The 20744-nt window shown below is 49.3% G+C and overlaps 7 protein-coding genes across 7 annotated transcripts; 4 read left to right on the plus strand and 3 right to left on the minus strand.

The window, feature by feature from the left end:
• Positions 1-154: 154 nt before the first annotated feature.
• LTR64_000450 (uncharacterized protein) lies at positions 155-2020 on the minus strand (the record flags this gene model as incomplete). Its single annotated transcript, XM_064894835.1, has 2 exons — positions 155-1321; positions 1448-2020. 2 exons carry the CDS (start codon positions 2018-2020, stop codon positions 155-157), a joined length of 1740 nt encoding a protein of 579 aa, XP_064757522.1.
• An 841-nt stretch (positions 2021-2861) lies between these two features.
• GST2 (Glutathione S-transferase 2) lies at positions 2862-3688 on the plus strand (the record flags this gene model as incomplete). The annotated part of the gene is made up of 2 exons (XM_064894836.1): positions 2862-2954; positions 3014-3688. The coding sequence occupies 2 exons, from the start codon at positions 2862-2864 to the stop codon at positions 3686-3688; spliced, it is 768 nt and encodes a 255-aa protein (XP_064757523.1).
• Positions 3689-4287: 599 nt separating this feature from the next.
• On the plus strand, positions 4288-5232 carry LTR64_000452 (uncharacterized protein; the record flags this gene model as incomplete). The annotated part of the gene is made up of 1 exon (XM_064894837.1): positions 4288-5232. One exon carries the CDS (start codon positions 4288-4290, stop codon positions 5230-5232), a length of 945 nt encoding a protein of 314 aa, XP_064757524.1.
• Positions 5233-6576: 1344 nt separating this feature from the next.
• On the plus strand, positions 6577-7694 carry LTR64_000453 (uncharacterized protein; the record flags this gene model as incomplete). The annotated part of the gene is made up of 2 exons (XM_064894838.1): positions 6577-6716; positions 6764-7694. 2 exons carry the CDS (start codon positions 6577-6579, stop codon positions 7692-7694), a joined length of 1071 nt encoding a protein of 356 aa, XP_064757525.1.
• Positions 7695-8975: 1281 nt separating this feature from the next.
• Positions 8976-10082, minus strand: LTR64_000454 (uncharacterized protein; the record flags this gene model as incomplete). Its single annotated transcript, XM_064894839.1, has 2 exons — positions 8976-9522; positions 9829-10082. The coding sequence occupies 2 exons, from the start codon at positions 10080-10082 to the stop codon at positions 8976-8978; spliced, it is 801 nt and encodes a 266-aa protein (XP_064757526.1).
• A 3430-nt stretch (positions 10083-13512) lies between these two features.
• LTR64_000455 (uncharacterized protein) lies at positions 13513-17408 on the plus strand (the record flags this gene model as incomplete). Its single annotated transcript, XM_064894840.1, has 2 exons — positions 13513-17339; positions 17387-17408. The coding sequence occupies 2 exons, from the start codon at positions 13513-13515 to the stop codon at positions 17406-17408; spliced, it is 3849 nt and encodes a 1282-aa protein (XP_064757527.1).
• A 646-nt stretch (positions 17409-18054) lies between these two features.
• Positions 18055-20346, minus strand: LTR64_000456 (uncharacterized protein; the record flags this gene model as incomplete). The annotated part of the gene is made up of 1 exon (XM_064894841.1): positions 18055-20346. One exon carries the CDS (start codon positions 20344-20346, stop codon positions 18055-18057), a length of 2292 nt encoding a protein of 763 aa, XP_064757528.1.
• Positions 20347-20744: the final 398 nt, after the last annotated feature.

Here is a 20744-nt window from a genome sequence, read left to right on the forward strand (position 1 = left end):
TGCGGGGCAGTAGACTTCTGATGATAAGCGAAATCTTTTTACTCTTTGCTTAAATGCACACTCCTCCTGTCTCTATTCTTGACTCTTTTCAATAGCAGCCTCATCTCTATCTATCGACCACATACTAATGTTTTTCCTGTTCTGTCATAATCCTCTAGCTCCCCTTCTCTATCTCAGGCGCATGTGAATTATGCGACCCTGCTCCATTAGTGATACCTCCCTCCTCCTCGTCTCTAGGCGTATCCTCACCACTAGGTGTCTCTCCATACGCACCACCAACACTCTCCATCACGAACTCGCCAGCAGTAGGTGCATCAAGAGCTCGAAGCTCCTCGTCCTTAAAGTATCTCGGCATAACCCAAGTTCTGATTGGAATGAGCGCAATAATGAAGACTGGAAAGCCAATTGCAGCAATAGTCTGTGTGATGGCGAACGTCGCAGCGAAGCCAAGTAGCTCTATCGCGACGAAGACCCATACCATGTTCTGTCTTTCGATCTTCTTTAGTGGATCGGTGGGACTTGTCAGCTCCTTGTCCTTGAAGAGATAGACGATCTTTAGAGTGACGCCGTTGCCAGCTAGGGCTTGTGCACCCATGACGAAGAACAGTCCTGCGAGTACACCTTGTGGAATGAGGTTTAGCACGATGAGAAGAGGCCCGGTCATGGTTACGAGGAAGAGCAGACCTTGAGCGAGGTTGCTTACTCGTTGTTCGACGACGTGGTCGTTGACTTGCTGTGTCCGACCTTGTTCATCGACTTCAGTCCTCGTCACACATAGAGACGCTGTGTGGAATGGTGCTTGAGGGATCAAGCCGTTGGGGAAAGGCAAACCGAGAAAACCGGCCACGAGAGTGGTGATGCCGAGCAGGAAGATGTCCCAATGAAAACCTGGAGGTTTACGAAGTGGGAACTCTGTACCTTGTGTAATGAGGGAGGAGACATTGTGGTCGAACCAGAAGAGGATCGTGAGCAGGAAGCCAAATGGTAACGCTAGGAAGACCTCAGCGGCTGATACCTCCCAGAAGTTGACAAACCAGGGCCGATCGGTGGTAGGAAAGAAGGCTCTGCTGGTGGGTAGCCGTTCCAAACTGACTTCACGCAGATGAGGAAAGTAAACAAAACCAGTGAAGAAGATGATTGTCAAAGGAGTGCCGTAGTCATCGACGAATTTCCTTACGTGCCTGTGTAGAAGTGGACTGCCTCCTATGATACCGCATAGCCAGGCGACCCCAAAGACACAAAGAGCGACTGTGACGGAGAGATACTGACTCGCGAACCCGTCTGTGTTTTCTGTCTGTCGTGTGATAACCTGTATGCCCTTCTGCAGATATATCATCGCAACGTAAAAGCCGAAAATGTCGCAAGAAAACCTTGTAATGTATGTAAGGCTATTGCAGGAATTTGCGATTGCCAATATCGTATGCATGATGAAACCCCATATACCTACCCATGCCATGAATGCGAAGTAGTTGTACCCTGCTGGTGTAACAATGTCGTAAACTGTATATGAGAAGACAGTAATAGGTCCAGTAACGCCAACAATGACCAGAGGCTGACAAGCGAATATGCCAAATACAACGCAGCCCAGAACACTAGCCAGCAAGACCTCGTTAACACCATAGGAATTATCGGTCTTGACGAACATGTCAAGAGAGAATGCTAGTGCTGGCAAAATGTTCGCGAAGTACATATAGACTGTTGCAGGAATCACTCGATAGTCCCATGCATCTGTCCAATCACTCGCGTAATATGGTGCCCTTCTTTTAACATCGTCAATCATGCCCTTGAATAGGCGAATTTTCCACCATCTCGGCTGTCTTCGTGTGCTTTGCCTCGATAGTTGTTGCGATAACTGATATCGCTCTTCTGGATCGTCCTGCTTTTCCGAACGAAAGGGAGGCCGTCTGCGATCGTATGGTCGTCTCGAACTGGAGCTCCTGGAGGCCGATCGGCGCATAGTTGTGTGCGCGCCATCTATGGCTGCGTTTGACGGCTGGTTCTGTGCAACCGAATGTGACATGGTCGAGTTCTGTACGCCCAAGTACGATGATAGCCTCTAATGCGTGGTCAATGAGATCTCCATGAACTTCGGACAAAATTAAAGAAACACAATGTATATGAGCCTGTGGTCTAGCTGATGCATTAAGCGCCTTGAAACACATCCAAGGGACAGCCGATCTATAGTCATGGCGCAAGATCGTTGAACTGCGAAGTCAAAAACCTCGAACTATATCATCTGCTGCAACAATAGAATGATGCATGAAAAGCGACAATTTCTAACCCATCTCGTTTCGATGTTGACTCGCGAAGCCCGAAGAAGGCAAGATCAGCATCAGATGGCGTCGATGATGGATTGCACGAAAACGCACACCAATCAAGTCGTGGGCAGAAAGAGGGTCTGCATCAGCGGATGCGACGATCGTGGGGATGCTCTGCCCCCGATATATTCTGCCTGGGCAGAATTCTGGGCTCGAGGTCGCAGCTACGAAACGTTTCGATCAGGCTGTTTCCTGCATGTCCATCCTTCGACGACCAGAGTGTATTTGTACGCTAAGGTCACTGACGCCAAGCCGCCATGTAGCACTGATGTCGACATTAGCAAAATACGAGGGAGTAACGTATGGGCGATTGCAAGCACAATCATTCCAGCTTTTAGCAACACTGACCTCCGCATCATCCATACAACGTCATAATGAAGTCCACAATCTGTTATACTTGGAGACGGATCCGTGGAAGGCACGTTTCTACAAAAGCAGACTTGGCGTGCTCGACTAGATCTGTGTTGTATGGCATCCGCGTTGAATAGACTAAGACAAGCAGCAAACCAGACAGGAACACAGACAGCAGCAGCGATCAAAACCATGTCGCAATCACAGAGTCCAAACATCACCCTCTACACAGACGCGACGCCCAATGGCATAAAGATATCGATAGCCCTGGAAGAACTGGGTCTGGTTAGTTGAGCAAGCACCAATTCACCGTCGACTAATCACTGACTGACATGTCTTTCCAGCCATACAAGACCGAGCATGTCAACATCACGACCAACAAGCAGAAAGAGCCATGGTTTCTCGAGATCAACCCCAATGGCCGCATACCAGCCATGACAGATAGTTTCAAGGACGGCGAAACTGTTCGACTATTCGAGGGTGGCTCTATCTTGCAATACCTGGCCGACACCTACGACCACGACCACAAGATCTCCTTCCCAAGAGGTTCGCGCGAGTACTACGAATGCAACAACTGGCTCTTCTGGCAGCATGGAGGTCTCGGCCCTATGCAAGGACAAGCAAACCACTTCTTCCGCTACGCTCCTGAGAAGATCAAATACGGTATCGATCGATATCAAAACGAATCCCGTCGGCTCTACGGTATCCTTGACAAGCATCTCGCAAAGAGCAAGAGCGGATTCATAGTGGGAGACCATATCAGTCTTGCCGATATCACAAGCATTGGCTGGGTCATGTTCGCTGGTTGGGCTGGTGTAGATATCAACGAGTTTCCAAACGTAAAGAAATGGGAGGATATGATGTATGAACGACCCGCTGTGCAAAAGGGTGGAGATGTGCCGAAGCCGCTGAAGATCAAGAAGATGCTTGCTGAGGATCCCGAAGCAGCTGAGAAATACGCGAAAGAGAGCAGCAAGTGGATTATGCAGGGTATGAAGGAGGATGAGAAGAAGTCGTGAGATTGTAATTATGGACTGCTAGAGGTGACACAACGAACGTGGGTTTTCCGTGAACAAAAGCGTACTCCTCTGCTTGTTGCATAAAAATGTTGTCCCATAACCCTACCTCGCTGCCCTCGTCCTGCAAATCAAAGGCTGATAGACAAAACGGACGAATATTTGACAATTACGGTCGATTGACGGACGAGTACCAACTGTGACAAATGACCCGACACACTTGTTGAGATCGACAGTCAGAGGCAACTTATCTCTGTTGCCACGACTCACTGAGCCACGACAGTATATATACGTACTCGAGTAACGGACAAGACAATGACACGAACTCAGACTGCCGTAAACAACGCAGATCTGAAGTTCGAGAATTCAAAACCGGTTGATGGTACCTTCTTTGGGTCCCGTATTCAGTGGTGCGCTTACTAAGTACGACGAGCCCATTCAGTCTCAATCGTATGTTCAATCCATAACGATACTGTCTGCAGATTAATCATCAATGGCTATAAAGCTGGACTCTGGTCCCGCGAGCGTGGGTTGCCTTACATCTCTACCCACCACCTCTTGAACTTCCGCTCAACACCATCCGTTTTGACACTCTGCAAGCCATGGCTCCTGCTTTCCTCGTCGTTGGCGCAACCGGAAACACCGGCAAGGGCGTTGTTGAGACTCTCCCAGAATTACTGAAAGCTAGCAAGGTCTTCTCCGATCATCGCATTCTTGCTCTTACACGCTCCAAGGACAGCGCAGTGGCACAACAGATTGCAAAACTGCCAGGCGTCGAGGTTGTAGAGCAGACATGGACTGAAATCACAGCCGACTGGCTGCGTCAGAATGAGGTTGTCAGAGCTTTTATCGCATCACATAACGAGCCAACCCAATTCGCCGAAGAATCCGCATTCCTCCTCAATGCCCTAAATGCTGGTGTCGAATACGTTGTCCGTATCTCAACGACTGCCGCCAACGTTTACCCAAATTGCCAGACTTACTACCCACGCTCACATTGGGCGATCGAGGCTCTATTGAGCTCGCCGGAGTTCGAAGCCTTAAAATGGAGCTCGCTGCAGCCAAATGTATTCTTGTCCATCGTCGTGGGGCCCATCACAGAAAGCATCAAGCAATACCGAAAGACCGGCAAACCAGCAAAGGTCTCAACTATACTAGCAGCTGACGCACCTGTCGCTCCAATCGATGGTGCCGAAGTAGGTGTCTTCGCAGCTCATCTCTTGGCTCAAAAAGACATTGATGTACACAACAAGGCTAAGTATGTTCTGAACGGACCAGAGGACATTACTGGACAACAACTTGTGAAGATGGCTGAGGAGCACATGGATGCTAAAGTTGAGGACACTACGTTCAAGGACGTGTCTTTTGTCGACGCAATGGCTGCTAACAGCAAGGGATCGAAAAATCTTATCCTAAGCCTCAAGCATTCACAGGAAACCGGCTGGGCTGGAAAATGCACGGCTTCTACGACAAGTAAGGAAGTCCTCGAGATTGCTCCGCCGAAACACACGGCTGCTGAAGTTTTGGATGCAATGCTTAAGGACTGATTGGGAGACCTACCATCAACACACTACGTCATGTGGACGACATGTCGATGTGAAGGAGGAAGCCGGAGCCGCTGCCTCGCCGTCCATGAAACCCTCTTGCACGCGACTGTCTTTGCAGTATCCACCAGTAGATGACGCTCGTTGGCTACCCGTTCGCTCATACCCGGCTATTTCTCCATTGTAGGAAAGCGTTCTGCAGAAGGCATAAAAGGGAAAATTAATTGCTTACTTATATTCAGTATACACGAATCCGAAACCCCTATCTAAATCTCGTTTATCAATTATTTAGATCTATGATGGATACTATCGTCAAGTAGCCTTTTTACTTCTTGTGTAGCCCGTTAAAAAAGAAGAAGAAGTTGCGTGCTTAGGATAAAATCTCCTTTGCGCAATGCGCAAAAGACAAAGCAATATTGTATAATTCTGGGTATTCTGACGTCGATTTCGCATGATTTGGGTTCTCATTAGCTCGAGCTAGATCCACGTTCTGCTCAAGCAAACATGCCGGTGAGAACTGGATCAGAAGCGATCGACCGGTCGATTCTACCTATTGGGACTTGCTCAACGAGGAGTCAATCCCATTCCTGATCTCGCCCCCACTCGATCAAGTTTACGTACATATGTCGATTTTCAGCAGATCATCAAATGTTTCTCAGCAATTTCGTACAGCTGCGTAAAAGGACGGCGTGCAGGGTGATTCCGACATTCTCTCGTCGTTAAGATGTTCGTGGCTCTAGTTTCAAGGCTTGTGGACAAAACTTGTCCACAAGAAATATCAGTAACGTATACAGGATCAGCCACGAGTGAGGCAGGCCAGACTTGGAATTCAAAGTGCAAGCCACTGGTGCTTAGGTCCAACGATAAATAATGCACCTCTTGCAGAAGTCTACACAGTCGCCAAAATCAAAACTTTCAGATAGTCTGAGGAAGCATGGTCTTCAAGAGCAAGATGGGAACTACATCCATTGGACTAGCAATTCCCCGGACCATCCACGAAATTGGACACTCTGGAGGAAATGCTACGACACAAGCTATATCTGTGTACTCGAGCTTGTTGTGACAGCAATTGGAACGGCGGGCACCTCGGCGGCGGATGCATCATTTCAGGAGTATGACATTACAAGAGTGCAAGCTTACGCAGCTTTTAGTGCATCATATCTCATCGCTTCAGCTTTTGGAGGTGTCGTCTTTCCACCTTACTCAGAGTCATTTGGTAGAAGGGGGTTGTATATTGTGACTGGTCTACTTTTTACCGCGTCATGTGTGGTTACTGGAGCGGTACACTCGCTTGTTGCCACTTGCATCTGTCGCATCATTCAAGGATGCCTGTCGTCTGTACCAGCAATGGTTGGCGTAGGGAGTGTAGAAGATATGTGGAACAATCGGCAACGTGTTTGGAGTGTCTGGGCCTGGACGACTTGCTCTAACGTTGGGCTCGTGCTTGGCCCGATATATGGTGCATACATTACTGCATACCTGAACTGGTACGTTAGTCTCCCATTCGGGCGGCTGCTTTCTAACTCATAAGTAGGCGTTGGTCATTTTATATCGCTACCATCGTTATGGCCGCCCTCACTGTCGGATCCTTCTTTGTGCAGGAATCCAGACCGACGCGACTGCTGCAGAGGAAGCTGGAGGCCATTCGCAAGGAAACTGGACACGATGAACTACAGATCCGCAACCCTGACCATTTACCGACTGCTCAAGAATTCATCAATATTGCACTATTGCGTCCTTTGAAATTATTCTTCACCGAGCCAATCGTCTTCTTCTGCTCGGTTATGATCGGGATCGCCTTCGGGTTAATTTATGGCCTCACGGAGTCTTTGACCATTGTCTACGAGGAGTTTGGCTTCAGCACGCAAGCAACCACACTCCCATTTATCGCAATACTTGTGGGCCTGCTACTTACCGCCTTTTCGCGTTTGTACGACCTGCGAGTTCTCGGCCAGCTTGCTCAGGATAATGCGACAATCGATCCTGAGGCCAAGATCCGACCTTACGTGACTGCAGTTGCATCCCTCGTCATAGGGCTATGGTGGTTCGCGTGGACCATCCCACCCCGTGCATATACTCACTGGATCGTTCCGACGATATCTCTTGTCCTCATCGGTGTCGCTGCAAATGACTTCGACACAGTGTTATGCGGCTATCTCTCGGACGCATACACCATCTATGCGTCTTCTGCATTTGCTGCAGTCGCAGCATGCCGGGCATTGGTTGCTGCCGGGTTCGCGCTGTGGACGTATCCTATGTATACAAACCTGGACCCGAACATAGCAACTTCGATCCTTGCTGTCATTTCGACTATCTTTGCTGTTACACCTTGGATATTCCTCAAGTATGGAAGGCAGCTTAGGGAGCATAGTGAATTTGCCAGATATAGTACTAGGATGGAGAACAAGACATCTCTAGAAGCAGGTGCTGTGGGAATGACAGAACTAGACTCATACTCAGCGTGATCACTTGGATTAAGAGCAGTCGTTGGGTTAACAGTATTCAGACTTAAGGAACATAGATCGTTACAATATCCTTGCAATAAGTCATTGTGTAGAGTGATCCACACTGAAGTCACTGCGGATGCTTGCGCGGCTGAAGCTCTTGCTGTTCCTAACGAAAGCACATGCACCAGCTGAGAACACAATGTACTCATGTTGCCTGAGGCATGAAAGTTTAAGCTAACGAGTTTGATTGGTGCACGGTTCTCTGTTTCGGGCTCTGATGCCTCAGGCAAGAAGAATGAGCTGTGTTCTCCGATGGAGATGTCACAAGCTGAAGCTGGAGATATCGAAGGCAGAAGGAGTTAAGAAACTCAAGAGCTTTTTGTTCGAGCGGAGGCAATGGCAACTTCCTGACGAATCACAAATACTTTCGGACTCGGTTCGTTTCTGATGCGAATGAATCCGGATCGACTTTGGTCGGCGATCCGCTTTTCTGTCATTTCCATCCTTGTCGGTCGAAGAAAACGTCCGAACGGTTCCTCGTGCGTAAAGGTCACGAAATGCCCCAAAATCTGACAGTGGCGGTCATTTGACCATGAGCACATGGGATGTCTTTCAAGCTACCAGTATTTCGTAGGTTTAGAAATCGTGCTCAAACGTGTCAGAAACAGAATTGTAATCACAAACGAAGCAGCGCTCAATGAAGTCAGGCAGGGAGGGGAATGACTCCGCTGCTTATGAATGCATTCCAAGATCATCACGATGGCTGAGAAATCGGAATACGAATTCGGCCGTCGCACGCGAGTTTTGCGAAATGGATACTTTGTACGGCCCCGAGCGATTGAAGTCCACCAAAGTCATCTTGATTGGAGAGCACAAATGCGAAAGCCGGAAATAAACGAAACCGAGGAAGCTTAATAATTTTTTGGAAACCATGTTCGTTGATTGTTGATGCTCATACCTTGTGGTTGACAAGGGAGCTGACTATCCTAACTGATGTACAATATCTTGTAGAGTTGAGTCCTAGCTAAATAGTGTTTCCAAGGCATTGTACCCGAACCGTGATGGGTCAGATGAGAATAGATGGCTTCAGGCTGGACTAGGCCACGACTGCTGAAGTTCCAAACATATTCCCAAATGAGCATTCAGATCCTGTACAATGCGATTGTAACCTCTTCATTCTTTCCGTGCAGTAAAAACCAAAATTGTGTCGTAAACAACCACCAACGCCAACGCTCATAAAGTCGCTCAAGAATATCGCTGAAGTTGAAAACCAAGAAACAAGAGCCAGCCAACCCGACTTTAATAGGCGGCGATTATGGTTGGCTCCTGATTCGAAGGTAGGTAAAATCCTTCAGGGATGTCTTGTGTGATCTCTTTTGTCGATGGAAAGAGCGACTGTTGTGGCTTGCTTGTTAGGTCGTCAAGCGACAAGTTTGGTGGAGATGGTGGCATATGCTCGTCTTCTGACTCCGAGTCTTCATCAGCGAGAAGCTCTGGTGGTGAGTGTCTTGAGACAGTTCGTGTGAGAGCAAGGGAGTTGTCATCTTCATCGTCAATCTCCATGTCGTCGACTATTGGTCTGATCTCCTCCTCGTAATCTGATTCGTCGCTGTTGGCTGCATCCTCAGCTTCCCAGTCGGCCTCGGGTTCCTCCACAATAGTTTCCTGGTAGGAGATTTCCTCCTCTTCTCTTGCACCAGATAAAGACTTGTTGAACCACCGCTCCTGCTCTTGCTCTGCGTTGGCAAGGTCGATCATTAGCGAGTCGAGCATGTTGGCGTGACCAACCAAGAGTCGCAGGTTGTGGTCACCCTTAGCAGCTTCTCGTGATAGTTTTCCACGAGCGCTGTGAGCGAGGAAGTAAGTCTGTGTGATGCTCATCTTTTGCTTCTTCTGTGATGTAGAATAGATTGATGATCTTCGGTGTGAAGTTGTAGCCTCCGCTGCAAACGAGATTGAGGGAGACATTTTATTTGTTGGTTTGGCAATTTTTGAGTCACTTTGGTATCGATGGGGCTTGTGTTAAGTGGGTCTTGGTAAAGAATTTGTGTCGATGATATTGTTGGCTCTGGTTTGGTTCTTGTTCTTGTTTGCTTTGTCAAGTTGATGGTGGGAGAAAATATTGCTACAAGGCCGGACAGGTTAGGTATACTTGTATTCGCAAAGAATGCCAACCCATGTCGCTGATTCGGCCAGGGCGGGCTTAACGTTTCCTGCAGACTCGGATGTATCGTCAGCCCGCGCCCTAACGACAGAGGTGGAGTCGGGTTTTACAAAGCACAGAAGCACCAAAGAGTCACAAGTCGCGTCAGTGTTTCGGTGGATCCATGGCTGCTCGGCCGCGAGTCCAAGTTGCTGACGTTCGCCCTTTTTGGTTGTGCCTGCCGTACTCGCTTTGGTGCGCATTCCCCAATTGCAACGTCTCCTTACTAGCTCCAGGCAACGAGCTTTCGGCCGTCTTCGTCCCATGGACAATTACCAGAGTAGCTCAACCACGCGACAGATCTTCACGATATTCCCTTTCCGATTACCATGCAAGTATGCGTCCACGGACCCGAGAGACCTTTCTTTCAAGTTACCACTTCGTTATGTCCCCGAATCATTCGCTGCAGTCATTACGACATGTTCATGTCAGTCTACACACATTCGTAAGCACTACGCATTTACTGTCAGGAAAATGACTGGACCTCTGTCCAATTGTAACCGATGTTTGAGACGACTGGAAATCAGCTTGCAGTACTACTACCATATGCTCAAACAGTTTCACTGTCCATATGGTTTCGCGGCCTAACGACGATGCTCCATGCATGGCACGCCTATGTCAAGTGCTCTTATTGGAAGACCGGTCCCAGCTAAGGAGCTTCACCTACAGCAGAATGCGTGTGTGCGCCTGCGTATATCCGGGGCTGATCACGATTTACGAGTATCGTTCCTGCAAAGACCTTTAGTGCATCAACCATTTGTGGCTAGCCTACGTCTATCGACCAGGTTACTGCTGACATATGGTGGACTTATTGGCGGTCAGTATTTCCAATTCGTCCTCGATCATGCTTGCCTGATGAGTAACCATTTGACAAAATTGATTTCCAATGCCCATCTGACTGTATCGCACCGTCTGGCACACCTGCCCGAGTAATCCTCTTCATGTAGCTCACTTCCACGTTTTGTTCGTGCATTCCAGCTACGGCTCACCGTTCTGAAGCACATCACTCGCGAATCGAGCTATCTGGTGGAAAATATGCTCTATGAGGAGCCACCAGATACCTAGCAATTTTATTGGCTCGAAATCATGACAACGTTTTGAGGCTCATCAGAATACTCGTAACGAATACGAAATGCACCCAGCCAAGCCTCCGCATGTCGCAGTAAAGAGTTACTATGCACATGAATGAAGGAGGCTTGCACGTCTCGGCACAGACACATGGTCCTCAAGGCATCTTCGTTTCGATGACTGGCATGTTTAAGCCACGGTTGCACTTCGCAAGCAGTTAATCTGGCTGCCTGAAGCAAGGTGCGGAGTCATGGTGCGACTGCAAAATCCGGTACGGACGAAGATTGTCCCTTGTTTGTGAATGAAAGCATAATTTCGACTACCCCACTCGGCGGGACGATAAAGCCCGACTCACTGATCCCAAGGTCCGTGGTATCTCCAATTGAGCTTCGGCCTCGGGCCCGTACGTCGATCATCTATCACGATCTATAACAATAGCGACGAACTGGTGTTCACCTATTCTTCAAGCAAGAGTTGTGTTCGCGTGGATTGCCAATACTTCGGGCACCGACTTTCTTGAGGCACTATTATTGAGCGTCTTTCTGTTCAGTGGCTATAGTCACCGACCAGCTGTTTCGACTCCGGCCAGTTATAGAGTGCACTGACTTTGAGCAGAATATCTTCGTAGTCGGTGAGCATCTGTTTAGCAGGCATCCATGCTAGTCTGTCATGTATCAAGTATGGTATTGCGTCGTTTTTCAGTCAGTGCTCGTCTCATTCAGAGGCTCATGGGACAGTAAAGCTTTTACTAATCAGAGGAATTCTTCTGAGGTGAAGAAGCCTCGGAAGTTCGTTACGGAGCAGCACGTGCAGGATGAACACGAGGTTGTATCAAAAGGATCGCTGCTGGAGAGCAGGATCAAGAGTCATGCTCGCATCCCTGTGCCATTCAGGGAAGTCTTCTCGAATATCTAACCACGCTAACGTCTCTAGTGCTAGTTCCTATTCTTAGTAACTGTTCATGCATAAAGTAGCATCAAAAAGTGATTACATGGAATGCTCAGAACTGGCATTGTTTCCCCGAGGTATCGATATGCGTACTACTGCTTCTTTGAAAAGGCAAACGTCAACAATTCGTTGTCAAGTGAGCTTAGGTCCTCAATCTTTGAATGCAGCTTTCACGAGTCAGAGTGATGGGCTATCTCAACCAACCGATCGAACCCTTCCAAGTACATCAGGGCTTTCCAATCATCTTCTCTTGTCTGATGGACCAGGAGCCTTGTCAAGATTTTACTTCACTGCTGGACAACGGTGTACCCATTTGGCCATTCGTGTAGGTTGCTGGACAAGCTTCCGGGCTGAAGCATTAGGATGTTTGACGAGGTTGTCGAGCCTGGCATTCGACGAATGGAACCTGGCTTTGAGGTAAGTTCATCATTATACCGATGTGGCTACATCACGAAGCAATTGTTCTTATCCACGTTCTGGAGGAACGATCAAGCTTCGGTGTTGTTAAAAATGGCGGTCGATCTAGGACGACCTTGCTCACAGTCCTACAGCTTTTGACTGATACAGATCGTTGGTTCCACTGCTTCGCTTCATGCGAAAGCAAGAGAAACCCTGAGAGCTCACTGCAGGAGAAAAGGAGCAGATTGGGAAATAGACCTCTGCGCCTTCAAGCCAGACCACATCGAAGAATGCTGGCCATTGTGACCAAACACACAAAGTCGTGTTCTTGTCGCTGATACCCACTGTCCTGACAAGCGTCCATTGCATCGGAATTTCGTTCTTATCTTGAGATGATCCGAAGTTCTGATAAGTCGTGTGCACGCATCTTCGTGGTGCATTCTTGTCGCGTGAAGTCGCGTAAAGTGCTTGCCAAAGTGGCATTGTGGGCAGAAAAATGCCGGTCGCCCCATATCTGAATGTGGTTGAGCGGCAACATTTCTCGCGAAGTGGTCCATGGACTAGCAGAACCGCCAGTCGTTGAATTGCTGGGCGCTTCTGGGCGCGTTGCTATTTTTGCAACAGCGGCTCGCCTTCCAATTACAATCCCTGTCACCGCCAACACTGGCTTCTGATCCAGTTAGACAGCTTCGTTGCCATGTTCCTGCAGGCGTGTCGCTGTTCCTCTTCCCTTCCTACAATCACATTGGATCAACATCGTCGAAGCCATACTTTTTGTGGCTCACTTGCATTTCATGTGTAGACTATGGACTCCTGCCCCCATTGTGTTGGCCAATGGCACATCAACACTCTCTGCAAGTTCCCACGAGAACTTCCGGAAGTGTCAAGTGCTACTGAAGCAACTCATGATTCCAAGCCTACTCTGACGAGTAAGCAAAGCGCTTCTGCAATGCGGAACATCTAGGTAAATCAGTTTCGTGCCGTCCTGCGTTGCTCGTCGTTGTCTCTGTTCCCCAACCCGTCTTGCTGTCATTGCTGGTCATTGTCAGTTGCCTTTCGTTGACTTACGACTTTAATACCCTTTCCGTTGATCGGACGACTTCGATCTGTTACGAGTAACGCTCCCAATATCGCTTAATTTCAGAACAGTACAGATGAACCAAGGACGATTGAATACCTCTGGCAGGAATACGACTTAAACAGCGCGGAAAAAACATAATGAGCTTTCTAGCACCCACGACTTATACAGCTCCACCACGGCTGGGCCGCGGACGACCATTGAAGACGATATCGGAATATGAGGAATGTAATTTTGGCTTAAAGAGCGACAGCGAAGGAGATGATAGTGACAGGACAATCATCGCGCGACCAGCTGGTTTGGACGCAAGACTTGCAGCGGCGAAGTGCGGGCTTTCAGGCGCGAGCAATAGTACGGCCTCGTCGCCGGTCGCGTCCTCACCTTGCAGTGAAGGAAGCAGTATCGACGAAAGCATACAGCAGCAAGGCGGTCGCTTCTCGTTAACAGATAGCGATGCTGGCACAGTCTTCAGCGAAGATTGCCCCTCTCTGGCTGGGTCGAATGACACAACATTTTACACGAACTCTAGCCGCAACAGTACTTCCAGTGATCAGAGTGGTCGCGCTACTCGGAATCGATATCCCGGCATCCTTATACCTCGTGACTCATGGATTGGGGAGAACATTATCAAGGAGGTGACTCTGGGTATGTCTCCCGCGCAGAAAATTCTACTTTCGCCTCAAGCGCTTTCCGCCCTACCTCAGAATGTGCCGGCTCTGCATGCACCACCATCTTTCGGTGATAGAAGCAGTATAGCATCGAACTCACCAGCAATCCCTGCCATCAGTAGCGCACCAGTTACCCCAGATCATCAGAACAACATTCCTGCACCGGGCGCTGCTTGGGGCGCAGGTGCTGCAGCTGAGGATGCACTACCACTGCAAACGCCCATCGAGATCGCCATTGACGAGCACCATAGCATTTTGGTTTCACCACGCGAACCACAGTATCCGTCTGAGAGAGGGTCCACCGACTATTCTACTGATTGGAGCGACATCGTGGTTCGATTCCCACGAATTCCAGGCGCTACACCACAGGAGACCACACCTGTTGAGCATGACCTGAGCGATTTGAGAGGTTTCAATGTCCAACCTTCTGAGCACGGAGTTCAGTTACCGACGGATGCGATGAAGCTTTTACACGACTTGACACGATCGTATAGCCCAGACTCCATATCTCATCAGTCCGGCACCTCTCGAGCCAAACAGGAGATGCGAGAACGTAGCGATGCAGGGAGTCGACCAAGGAGTGCCAGCGCTGTGCCCGAGACTCCTACCTTTTCGGACTATAGCTTTTCGCAACTGAGTATACCTTCTCCTGGTGGCTTCTTCAGCTCTCTCCAGGCAAGTAGTCGTGCGACTTGGTGCTTCCCAGCTCAATCGCGTGCACCCAGTATGCCGTCTTCTGCCGTTGCAGAAAACTTTTATGAGCTACCATGGGGACGCACATCCACCACTATTGAAACAATTCTCGAAGTACCAGATCGAGAGCTCACTGATGGCCCTCCGACTGCACGCCAGACCGAACTAGGCGTCCCTGATGAATACAGAGCAGATTCAGAGGAGGACGATGATCTGTACGGCAGCCATGAGTCAGTCCAGGTGCCAGCCCCACAAATGAGTCCTGGGATGCGCTACGAATACGACGACGCATATGAAGACGGATTGAAGCAAGCAGCCGAAGTCAACATCGACCGTACTGGTGATTGGTTATCTGCACAGACATCATATATGTCTGCTCTGAGGGAGAGTAATCCCATGAATGACCCAGCAGACTATATTCCACAAACCCCACATCCACTCAATGACAGTCCTATCGACAACGGAGAATCGCCTGCAAGAAAAGCGGTAAGATTCCTTGAGGAAGCCATCAATGTATCAGAGAATACGGTCACCAAGAAGCAAATTATTGCTGATATTGAACCACGAGATCGTGTCTTCTTGCAAGCATTTGAGAATTGCTGCTCACAAAAAGGACGAAAAGATACCTTCCTTCAGGGTACTTCACGTCTCGAGTCCGTTAATAACTCTCGGCTGACCATGCCGTTGCGCCATGTTCATACACTACTGAACACCCATACCACAGAGACTTTGCAGGCACATAACCGGCCAAAGTATCGAGGACCCTTTGGTCAGAACCCACGCGCCACAGGAAATTTCCAGAAGACGCCTGAGCAGATCCTTTTCGCGGAAGCTGAACGCAAACAGCGTGCGGTCGAGCACATTCTGCCTACGATGTGGTCCATCGAAGCACAGCGCCAAGTACTTCACAAAGGATACCTCTTCGCCTGCCCGGCAGCTGTGACTCGTCTAGCTTCGGAATCTAGCCGACCTCGTCGAGTGCTGGACCTTGCTGGCGCTGCCACCGGCTCTTGGGCTTGGTTAGCCGCTCGAAAATGGGCTAACGCCGAAGTCGTCACCGTGCAAACAAGAACTCAGGCCCTGCTTGCCTCTCAGTGCATGTGTACTGCAACAGGCAGTACTGCTCCTATTAAAGCAGAAGGTCCATCAAATCACAAAGTCATCACCGTTCCGGCGTTGTGGAAACTGCCATTTAAGGATAACTCCTTCGATGTTGTCACAGCACGAACACTGCACATGTTCCTTCGCTCACGACCAGTACCTGAAGTAGTGTCAATCAACGAGTGGGACTTAACACTCAAAGAGTGTATGCGTGTTCTCAAGCCAGGTGGAATCCTGGACTTCGTCTTGCTCGATTCCAAGATCGTCAACAACAACAGCGAGAACAAGAGTAAACACAGTCGCGACAATAGCGAGGAAGCAACAGCCAGTATAAGTCCAACAGCTGCTTATGGTCAGGGCCTCACTTCACCACCACCCACCGCAACCTTTGCTGCGACTACGTCGCTCCTCAACCCACCCAAGATCAATTTCGGACGTGATCTGAGCAAGAATGGCTATGATGCTGATGGTGGCTGCTCCAAGATCGCGCAACGTCTCGAAGATGCTGGTTTCACAAACGTCAAGCGACAGTGGATTGGTCTACCATTAGGACGGACAGGTGCAACACATGACAACGTTGCAGCCAGTTACGAAATCTTCGATGCAGCAGCCGCAGCAGAGAGTAAGACGAAAGACGCCCAAGCAGGTCTTCAGCGCAGCAAGATTGGGTCAGTTAATCACGCCAATGGTCGCTCACGGACACCATTCCCTCCTGCACCAAGACCAATCTCCGAGGTATCAACCATTTCTCGTATTCTCGAGCAGTACTCCAATGTAGAAGCAGTACACGGTCCAGTAGGTAGCACAGCAGAAGTGTCTGATATTGCTGGTCTCCTCGGCACAATGATGTGGGAGGAGTGGCTTGTCCGACACCGACTAGAAGTCCTCAATGGCCGATCGAACATTAAGAGAAGAGACAACACCGAAGCCGTCGACCCAAACTTCGAAGCCACCAACCTCCTCTATGGTATCAACGACGTCCTCGCAGCCGGCTACGACAAAGGCGCCTGCTTCCGTGCCGTCGTCGGCTGGGCCAGAAAGCCCCGAAGAACTGCCCCATCCCAACCTCAACCTCAACCTCAACCTCAACCTCAACCACAACCACAACCACAACCAAAACCACAAGCAAAACCTCGATCTCGACCTCGACTTCAAATGGCCCAGCAACACGTCCCCTTCACAATCAAAACCAGCCCAAGCACATCTCAATCCCACCGTGAAAGCAGCTACCACAACCGCGCCGCCAGATTAGCTCGCTCCAACCCCATTTTCGACGGCTACCCGCCCGACGAAACGCCCACGACCGCGAGCACGATGACACCCCTCGCCCACCAGTATTACGCACGAAGCTCCAGATTGCAGTTCCATACACCGATAGAGCAGGTCCGGCAGGATCTAACGCTTGATACAAGAGGGATTGATCCGGGAAGTCATGGTAGTCCGCAATTTACAGAGAGCGCGGTTGAGCGTGGTGAGGTCGGGACGATCCCGATGATGATTGTTGAGTAAGTAGTGTACGGTGGGAGGTGGAGTTTATGAACTGGTCATATAGTTCGTGCTTTTCTGTACGTTAAATATGTCCTGTTTTTGTCTGCTCGTTCAGCGAATTCGGTTAGCTTCTACAGCGTCTCTTGTCGTTACAGGTTGTCAATTAGCAAGCGATACTGAGTGCACCACGAGTCTGATCACTTAGTCATGGGTGAAGGATACAAGGCAGAAAGCAAAGGAAATGAAAGGAGAAACACATACATACCAAAGCATAGCGAAGGAGTTTGATTTGATTTGAGATATACAGCACTATAGTTGAGTCTAGTTTAGTTGGACCTGATCTAGGCCGCTCAAATCAGTGGCGTAACGGAGATACCCCTAGATGCTGTGAGGCGATAAGAGTCAATTGGTATTGTTGAGGAACTGGGGCGAATATATGATATTTAGTGAGTAAGTCTTACATCGGTGCTCTATCAGTTCTGTTCTTTTGGTTTATTGGTATTGCAAACATTTCTTCAGAGATCGCCCTTATCCTAAGCTGTCCTGTCCTGGCCTGGCCTTCTACCTGAACGCCTTCCTAGGAAAACAGTGAAATATCCTCAGGTCTGGCACCTAGTCTCTTGACTTTCGAGATCGCATAGCAGGCAAACCTGTGCTCGCCTCTTCCGATAAATAACCTAGTCTAAGTCCTGTATATCGGCAATGTCGACTCTGTTTTCTGTCTTGAGATCGCTAACGAGCAGCTTTCTGCTGTCCCTGTTGTCCGCCCAGTTCTTTAAACTGCCTTGACAGCAATCCATCTCCCACTTCAGGCGGTATAGGAGAGAAGCTCCGTATCGAGCCACCACCACTAGGCGGTGAGCGCCACGGTATTGGTGAACTTCGTATTGGGGTCGTTGTGCCGAACCCAGTCACAGGGGATAAAGCTCGCTCAGGCTTATTGGTATTGCTGGGTGTTTGTGGCCTGGATATGAGGATTTCAAAGGGGTTTTGGAAAGGCTCGTGGAAAGAATTGTCGTTCACGATATTGCGTGGTTTTTGTTTGTTTTGTATTGAGGTAGTGGGAAATTCGAAAGGTGGTGGCGATCGTCTCCGACCAGCTGGCTTTTCTGCAGGCGTCGGTGAAGCCGGGATGGCCGAGGGTACGAAGTCGTCCATATCACCAAAAAATTGGGGTGAGTCAACCTCGAAAGCACTGCCTACAAGCGTAGTAGGTGTATTCTTGAGTGCTTCGGTGACTGGATCTGACTTGCTCGGCTTCCATGTGCTGAACTTGGGATCCGGCAGTTGCACCTCATTCTCAAGTTTTTCTTTTCCATCTGGGACACGGTTGGCAAACACAACTCGTATGTTGTCATAGAGATAGTAGCGATTTTTGGCTGGACAGCAGAATCGGATGTGCACGAGATAGCGCAGAATATGCTTGTTTTCCAAGGGATCAACGACAACCTGCTTGTTGCCTACAACATTTTCCACCACTGGTCCTGAGGAGTAACTCCTTTGTCGAACAAACGTTTTGGTTCCTGCCTCCATACCAGTAAGGTCGTACGGGACAAGGAAGAGCTTTACAGCAGTCTTGTTTGGGTTCTTGATGATGATCTGTAATTGACCTTGTTGAGGTATACGATATGCGCCGCCAACATGTAACTTAGATGCATCCAGTGGCACAGATTGAGTAGCCGGAGTAGCTGTTTCGTTCTGGTGGTCCATAGCGTCTCTGCTAGATATATCCTTCTTGGTCTTCTTGGTGGCCAGAGTGACATGCTTCAGATTGTGATTCAAATCGACTGTGCCAACATAAGGGCTAGGAGTATCATCAGACACGGATCTATGGTCAGAGGAAGATGGGTAGCTGTAAAAGACTGCAGGGAAAGGGACGCTGACATGAGCTGGGCACTTCAAGCTGGCGGGACAATTTCCTTTGCCCATAACACCGATCTGAGCGACAAAGTCTAATGGCTTGGACGGAGGTGTTGACATGCGACCTCTGAGTATGGATTCCTCAAATGAGCCGATCATTGATTTTCGGCGCCTCGAACCGCCTTCGGATGTCATCGAAGGCCTGCGGCTGTGTGCCAATGGTGTCTGAGGGTTTGACCTGGGTTGATATGTAAAGGAAGACAACGAACGTCGTGTGGCATGACCATGTAAGGGTAAGCTTGCTTCTCGCCTGAGAGCTGGCGCGAAAGGTCGACTGAAATTAGGAGGTGTCGCCTCTATTGGGGTCATAGTAAACGAAGTGAATGAGCTAGGAGGCATAGTACGCCTCCTAATACTGGTATTCTCGCCGGAACCAACATGATGTGATAAACTTTGTCGGTGTGAGCGTGTATCGACATCCAGATGACTCGTGGCTTGCACCAATGGACTTGTAGGTGTTCTCATGACGAAGCTGGAGGAGAGACTGCTTCCTAGGGAGGGAGCTCTTCTTCGAGGAGCGATAGTGGGATTGAGCTGACTGAGAGTCCGAACGTGAGACATGGCGTCATGAGCCGTGAGCCTGGGACTATCGGCAAGCCAGGATGGAGGAGAATTATCGACGCTGGTGGTAGAGATAGCCAAACCAGGCTGGCGTGTAGGGTCCGACCAAAAGTCCGAGACTTCTGCAGAGTCACTGTCTGCAAAATTGCCCCTATGCAATGCTGAACGTGGTCGTTCGATAGGATCTATCTGTAGTCTCAGCTCCTCCTTCTGCCCATGCTGCTGGGTTTCGTTGATAGCTGACGGGTCAACCGACACAAAGCAACTGTCTGCTTCCTTGTCCCTGTCTGTCGACCTGAGCCTCCTCTGTTCAACCATAGCATCTTCCTCGTCACGTAATGCCTGAAAGCTAGATTGGGGAACCCAGTGTGGCCGTTGACCTCGTTTGATACATTCCATAAGCTCCTCTCTGCTGCTGGTCCGGACGACCTGGGAAGGATACTCCGTTTTCTTCTCTTCATCTCTCTCGATTGATTCGTGAGTAGACGCTCGATCGAGCTGCCACTGTTCGTCGGCCATCTCGTCCTTCACATGCCTCGCCATAGTCGAGATAGTGGGTAGTCTGTCAGATAATTTCCTTCTCTTGTTTGGGGGACTACTGCTGTCATTGCTTTCGAAAACGAATGGCATGCTCCGATATCAACAGTGTCCTTGGACACGTAGGAGGATCTTGAGCTTGGGTAGTCAGCTGGTCAAGCCAAATCGGCATGAAGGGTGAGCTAGTCAGTGGAGTCATATCGGTATAAGATTCAAAACGTTTGAAGTTGTTGCTGTATCGAGTCAATCAAGCTGAAACATGGCGGTAACGAGAGACGACGAACGGAGCAGAGCGAGATAGCCAGAGATCACAGTCAAATAGCACATGGTTAGCAGAGAAGCAGAGTCATCATTGACGTCGAAGACGAAGGCCGAGGGCGTGACGAGAAGAAGCGGGAGCCAAG

The sequence above is a fragment of the Lithohypha guttulata genome, assembly GCF_036872675.1.
Source record: "Lithohypha guttulata strain CCFEE 5908 chromosome Unknown scaffold_1, whole genome shotgun sequence".
NCBI classification, from domain to species: domain Eukaryota; kingdom Fungi; phylum Ascomycota; class Eurotiomycetes; order Chaetothyriales; family Trichomeriaceae; genus Lithohypha; species Lithohypha guttulata.